This window comes from Bidens hawaiensis, unplaced genomic scaffold (assembly GCF_021521415.1).
Source record: "Bidens hawaiensis isolate Kalapana, Puna unplaced genomic scaffold, B.hawaiensis_p1.1 tig00009774_1, whole genome shotgun sequence".
Classification (NCBI taxonomy): domain Eukaryota; kingdom Viridiplantae; phylum Streptophyta; class Magnoliopsida; order Asterales; family Asteraceae; genus Bidens; species Bidens hawaiensis.
The window spans coordinates 129,984-137,233 of NW_027491730.1; the positions used below are offsets into that span (position 1 = coordinate 129,984).

The 7,250-nt window shown below is 39.1% G+C and overlaps 1 protein-coding gene across 1 annotated transcript; it reads left to right on the forward strand.

Moving 5' to 3' along the window:
• The first annotated feature begins 3,482 nt into the window (after window positions 1-3,482).
• Window positions 3,483-6,586, forward strand: LOC143533511 (putative glucuronoxylan glucuronosyltransferase IRX7). Its single transcript, XM_077028273.1, has 4 exons — window positions 3,483-3,774; window positions 4,244-4,605; window positions 4,720-4,970; window positions 6,024-6,586. Exons 1-4 carry the CDS (start codon window positions 3,516-3,518, stop codon window positions 6,487-6,489), a joined length of 1,338 nt encoding a protein of 445 aa, XP_076884388.1. The 5' UTR covers window positions 3,483-3,515; the 3' UTR covers window positions 6,490-6,586.
• Window positions 6,587-7,250: the final 664 nt, after the last annotated feature.

Genomic DNA, 7,250 nt, shown 5'->3' on the forward strand with positions numbered 1-7,250 from the left:
TCAAATTACCCTAAGTACCATGTACAATTAATTATATACACAATATCATTTCTCTGAACAGTCCCGTAGACCTTCAGAGGCATGTTGATGATATGCATGGCCTCAGGGAAACTCCGAGTCACCATGTATGTTTGGATCTAGACACATGTATACTCTTAATCAGAGTGTCCATTTCTTATTATTGTACACAAAGTTTTCAAGGATTCGTGAATCCTATGCAAACATTCAGACTCATTATAAAAGGTTTGGGCAGTATTCACATTGTCTGTTTATAATCAGTTTCTTTTACTGATTCCTTTTTTTTCTGATTCTTCTTCTTGTTTTGTTACATCGGACCTATAGTACGAGAATAACATTTTGTATAAATAACTAAATCAACAATCTAGCTTTAGACCTTTAGTCTATTTCGTATAGCTTTAACCTTGATAAAAGCATTTGTTTATTCAAAACATTTGGACATTTAGTCCCCTTGTTTGTTTATCATTTACACACGATGTTTCTTCTTCAAGAAGAAACATGTTTCTTCTTCAAGAAGAAACATTACTTTATAATATTGTATTTCTAAACAATAAAGAAATACTATTTAGTTATATCCCTTGAATAAACTTGCTTACGTTTCTTAATCAAGAAGAAACTATATTTTAACTATAACCTTTGCTTAAGAAAAGTTATTTTATTCTTAATCGTAATCAAGGTTTGGCTATAACTTTGACTATGGTCTTAAGCCATTTATAATAATATAATAATAACTTAGGCAGAACCCCTTACCTCGCACGGGTATTCAGAGTTAGATTTCCTAAGTTTATACAGGCAGCACTTCTACTATATCTGCACGTTTCTCGAGGCGTTATTGATCCACCTTCCTTGGCACGCAAATCGAGGCAATGTTCGGTCGCTGGGTCGTGCACGCACTTCGAGACGGAATGTCGGGTTACTTTCGAGTGGCACGAACTTCGAGGAAAACGCGGGGTACGGATTACGATGTGTTATTTGTCGGGTCGGTGGCACGCAAAACAATGTTCGGTACGCAAACCAAGGTAGAGAGAGTATAAATTTTATAGAGAGGGTGGAAATGTGTGTGTGGGAAATGCCGTGAGCCTCCCTATTTATAGCCAAAATTGGATCCCATCGCGATACGCGATGGGCTCCTTTCTTCCTTTATCGCGTATCGCGATGCCTAGCTTTCTGAGGTTATGCCACGTGCTGCCACGTGGCCTGACACGTCTACCACGTGGTCTGACACGTTCTGTCACGTGTCATGGTGTGTTGCCACGTGTCGCACTCCGGCGACACGTGTTGATGACTCATCACGACCCATCGCGTATCGCGATGGCCGTCTCCTTGGACTAGGGCTGTTCAAAAAGCTCACGGCTCGAAGCTCGCTCGAAACTCGCTCGAAAAAAGCTCTGAGAAAGCTCGCTCGAAATCGGCTCGATTGTAAACGAGCCGAGCCTAGCTCGACTCGATTTCTAAACGAGCCGAGCCTGAGCTAGCCCCGGCTCGACTCGAGCTCGCTCGATTGGCTCGAACTTTTTTATTTTAATTTATTATATATATATATATACACATACATACATACATGCGTATACTTATCGTGCCCAATTATTTTAACACATGAGCTTTCCTTTAATCCAGCCCAATTTCCTTTCTCACTCCATAGTTCATATTCATAATTCCATATACTGAGTAACAGAGAGATGAGACTTCATAGTTTACACACTCAATAATCTATATACGTTTCATTTTCCACCCTAACCCTAGCCACTCATATTCACCTCCGCCATCGGGCGTCCCTCATAAATAATACTTCTCTGCTTAATTTTGTATTTGGTTTGGTTTAGACTTGTTGAACATATTTTGTTTTCGATGGTGTTAATAGACGTATTTATTTAGTTTGTATTTGTTTGGTGTTGATCTTAACGTCATATTTATTTAGTTTAGCTTGATGGTTGCATATAATTTTTATTATTACAGGTAAACTCGAGCCAAATCAAGTCGAACGAGCCTGCTCGATTTAAAACCGAGCCGAGCTTGAGCTCAAATTTTTAGCTCGATTAAGAGCTCGGGCTCGGCTCGATTAAAACCGAGCCGAGCCAGCTCGATTGATTATCGAGCCGAGCTTGAGCCTGCCTTAGCTCGGGCTCGGCTCGGCTCGTGAACAGGCCTATCTTGGACTCATCGCGTAGCGCGATAGGTCTCTGGAAATTATTTTTCATTTTCAGTCCCTGTATTTTAGTAACTTGTCACTTCTGGTCTAATTCTCGTTGTCCAAAAATACTAAGGCGACTCTTAAGTGGCTCGCGGCGATGCGAGCGTGCGAAGTGCGCCATCAAAGCGCCACATTGCGCCCAACGCCCTCGACCTCGTCCTCGTCCGAGCCCGTGCGCGTCGGGTGCTACGCACCCTCCGCTAGGACCACTTGGTGCATGATATTCATAAAAGAATATAATTATGGAAATTCTATCTCTTATAAATAGTTTCTATTTCTTTACCACTTCCAATGTGGGATGGATTCCATTTCCCTTATTTATAACTTAGTGGAATGCTTCTACTTTCTTACATCTTCCAATGTGGGATGAAATTTCTTTTCATGTAAGTAAACTTTAACTTAGGAAATATTTTTATTTTCTTATCTTTCTTACATTTCCTTATTTAATATTTTCTCATGATTTGATTTGGTATTATTTTTTATCCTTCAACTTTCCTAAGTTGTCAAATTTGGATCAAAATTTTAGGGATGTTATAGTAAGTGACAGTTTCGCTAGATGAACAACATCATCAATCGTTTTTAATCCAAAATCCTAACTTTTTACGTCTATATCGTTATATCATCTAGTTGGCTAGATCACTGATTCTTAGCATAAGCAAATGTAAATGATTGGGTCTTCAAATGAAGCACTAACTTTTTCTTTAAAACCCAAAACCCCATATCAAATCACTAAGTTGGGTTACCCAATGTAACAAAATTTTATTTATTAGTGGTTAAAATTAAAAAAAAAAAAGGGAATACAATAATCTAGCAAACAACCAAACCAAAATATATGTACCAAACCAACAATCAACCTTAAACCAAAGAGGAAAGAGATAAGAGACCCACAACCAGCTCATTATTCACAACCAGTGTTAACTTATTGCAGCAGCATTTAACATACAGAGTACATACATGTACAACCCCATCAATATCCAGCTAGGAGGGCAAACTCGTCATTTCATACTAAACGGTCTTTTCACAAAACCAAGACGAACCACCACCATGTTTCTATCACCTTGAAAACAGCATTCCTCGACAACCATTGTTTAATGTTCGATCATAATATATTTATAAAAATAATAACTTCTCTCATCTAATATTATTATTATTATACTTCTAGAGAAAATAATAATCTATCTCCCAACAAACCCACCATCGTTATCAATCTGTGTTTCTTAATCTCTACTACTTGTTCAACACCAACAATCGAAAGCTTCATTCCACCTGATTTTTTAATATTTAAAGATCTTGAAGGTATTCAACAATGGCAGAGGCTCACAGAATAGCCAAGAACAGAAAGGGTTTCTATGTGAAGATGAAGTTCTTCAGAACCAAGAATCTGAAACCTGATAAACCCTTTTTGTTAAGATACTTTAAATGGGTATTATGGTTTTCGTTGTCGTTTTACTTCTTCGCCAAGTTTCTTAATAATCATGAACCCGGTACCACTAGTAGTTTCAAGACTACGTTAATCAATCACTCTCATCGGGCGCTTTCGGAATCTATTCTCTCTGAATCAAACGGTATATCATCGTTTAAAACAAACGTATCTAGTAAAATCTCACTCGTAACAGAGCTATTGGTACAGTATGAAAAGCTAAGATTTACAACAAACCTTACCCTCTATCCTCTGTCCAGAGGATAGAGTGGTTCTATCCCACTCACTCAGTGGATAAAGTTAAGGTTTGTTGTTATCTCAGCTTTTTCCTGACTGTATCAATAGCTATGTTATGAGTGAGATTTTACTGGGTACGTTTGCTTTGTATATGTTTAGTTGAATGTTTTTTTCATATATTCATTTACAAATTAGTGATTACTTCGAAACAGAAGACTGACGGGCAACAAGCTGTGCAGCTACCCTTTTGAATTGCAAATCCCTGTTTTTTAAAAGCTACATTGGCTGATCTTGGAGTCATAACATTACTATACGTGATATGTTGAACTCGGATAAGTAACTCCTATGATTAAAGTACTATTTGGTGCAATATGCAGGTTTATTAAACGATTTGAAGGTATACGTATACGAATTACCGTCGAAATATAATACTGATTGGCTATCGAACGAGCGGTGTAGCAACCACTTATTCGCTTCGGAGGTGGCGATACACCGAGCATTAACGAATAGCGATTTTCGGACATTCGACCCGACCGAAGCGGACTTTTTCTTCGTACCCGTTTACGTTTCGTGTAATTTCAGCACCGTGAATGGGTTTCCCGCCATCGGACACGCCCGTGCTCTGATATCGTCCGCGGTGGAGTTTATCTCGTCGGAGCTACCGTTTTGGAAACGGAGCAATGGGTCGGATCATGTGTTTGTTGCTTCTCATGATTATGGAGCTTGTTTTCATGCCATGGTGATTATTATTATTATTATTCATATTAATGATATTATTCATTTCAATCATTTGCTTAATGTTGTGTTATTATTTATGGATTACTGAATGGTCTGTTTTCGTTATGTTTTCTAGGAGGATCGAGCTATTGCGGATGGGATACCGGATTTTATGAAAAACTCGATAATATTGCAAACATTCGGTGTTAAATACCAACACCTGTGTCAAACCGTGGATAGTATCGTTATCCCGCCTTACATTTCGCCAACAGCCGTTAAATCGACGTTGTCAAAGTCGCCGATTGACGGTCCACGGGATATATACACATTTTTTCGCGGGAAAATGGAGGTTCACCCTAAGAACGTTAGTGGACGTTTCTATAGCAAGTAAGTGTTAACTGGTTGGCTAAACATACATCTCTATACTTATTGTACCGTAAGGTACATTTAGTAAAAATAATTTGAGAAAGTACGTTTAGCCAACCAATAACTAAGGCTGAGGGGTGTGGAGCGCTAGAAAGGGCGCAAGAGGCCAGCCGCTCGCGCCCCGGGGCGCGAGCACCACACCACCGAGGCGCGAGAGGGGCGCGAGCGCGGAAAAAGAGGCAGGCGCAAGGGGGTTCGCGGGACCTGTGGGGCGTAAATGGGCTTGGGAATGGTGAAAAGAGCCGTTGGAGTCTTAAAAATGAGCCGTTGGCTCTTTATTTAATAAAAAAAAATTTTTTTTTTCTCTATATATATCTATATCAAATACAAACCAACAACAATATAAAACATACAATTTTCTCTCTATTAAACCTATATTAAACCCAGGGGCAAAAAACCGGCTGAGGGGGAAGCCGTAAACATCAACGATCTTGTTGAATCCCTCAATAAATTCAACAAAACCATGGAGGTGGTCTCTAATGACAAAAAGGAAAAAAAAAGAATGAGAGATTTGGAATTCCTTACAAGAGACTTCAGTAACCTAAATCCGGTCGACCAAATGCTGATGGAAAAACAAAAGGAACGTATCCGGAAGAGGTTGATCGAAGAAGACCAAGCCGAAGAATAAGAATAATGTTTTTTTTAGTACTTTAATTTTTTTTTAGATATTAATGTGTTTTTTTAATTAATGTGTGTTTTTTTAAATAATTTAAGAGTTTTTTTAATAATACGTTTTTTTAATACATTTATAAAAAAATAAAAAAAAAACCGCTCGCGCCCCCTCTCGCGCCCCTCCACACCATGTCCCGGGGCGCGAGCACCACAACCAATACCCATCTTATCAAGTTTCTCTCTCTGCCACACGTCACAATATTATTGGCTGGCGCCCCCACTCGCGCCCCCTCTCGCGCCCCCCACACCCCTCAGCCTAATGCCTTTACTTTTTAAGATATGTTTACGGGTTTTTAATTTTTTTTATTAATTAGCTGACAATTGTTAATTTGTTGTATTTAGGCATGTGAGGACCGAGATCCTCCGAAAGTACGGAACCGACAGAAGATTTTACTTGAAGCGACACCGTTTTGTGGGTTATCAATCGGAAATCGTTAGATCTACGTTTTGTTTGTGTCCGTTAGGGTGGGCCCCATGGAGTCCAAGACTAGTGGAATCCGTAGTGTTGGGTTGCGTTCCAGTTATTATCGCGGACGGCATTCATTTACCATTCGAGTCCACCATTCCATGGTCAGAGATATCTCTAACGGTTAAGGAAAAAGACGTGGCAAAACTCGGTAGCATCCTTGATGACGTGGCGAAGACGAACTTATCAAGTATCCAGCGGAACTTGTGGGACCGCAAGCTACGGCGGGCCCTAATGTTTAACGATGACGTGGTAACCGGTGATGCGACATGGGAGGTCCTTGTTGCGTTATCCATGAAACTTGATAGGTCTCATAGGAGGTCAAGGATATCCAACGAATGAGGAGTTTACACGTGGCAAGTTTTGATTGGGAGGTGGTGTGCCAAGCTGTGACATTGGTTAGTGGGACCCGTTGGGAATGTGTTGCTGAGGTGGCAAGTGGGGGGACTCACGGTTTGATAGAGTTTGGGTGGGATAAGGTGGAGTGGTCCTCACGGTAAGGTAGTGTAGACCTACCTGTCATTAGAGGTAGGGGTTGTTTGATTGTATAAAATTATAAAATTATAAAGCGTTTGATTGTTGAGTCATTTATGAATAACGAAAAGTCTATTGTATTTATGTAGGGTTTCTTTTAATAAAAACTTTTGAAAGTGAATTTAAAACTTGAACCTGTTAAGCTGAAGTAAGTCTGTCAAAATCGATGGGTTCTAATCCAAATTGTTTAGTTAACGATTTGGTTTTCTGGCTTTGTTGGTTCAAGGATTCGTTGCAGTTTAGAACTTGGAACTGGACGTGTAAAACCATAAAATGAATCGACGATTCGATTTTATGAATTTTATATATATATATTTTTAAATAAGTAGTTATATGTACGTAGAATTACGATAATTCTACTATAGTACTATATCATTTCACATTTTTTAATACAAAATAATAAAGAAATATGATCCAACCGTCTAACCACCAAAATCAAATTGTTTAACAGGCAAGCCATTAAAATCGTCAAAACCCGTCTGTTTTTGTTTGCAGTTTCTGAACACCCTGGTTAGATGTTCAATTTAGAATTTTTGTTAAAACCAGTCGAAAATGACTATATGCACCCA

Bases quoted from the DNA above. Each gene is read 5' to 3' on its own strand.
- LOC143533511 (XM_077028273.1), top strand. From the start codon at position 3,516: ATGGCAGAGGCTCACAGAATAGCCAAGAACAGAAAGGGTTTCTATGTG. The intron at 3,775-4,243 runs GTATATCATCGT...TGCAATATGCAG, and splicing joins TATTCTCTCTGAATCAAACG to GTTTATTAAACGATTTGAAG. The intron at 4,606-4,719 runs GTGATTATTATT...TATGTTTTCTAG, and splicing joins GAGCTTGTTTTCATGCCATG to GAGGATCGAGCTATTGCGGA.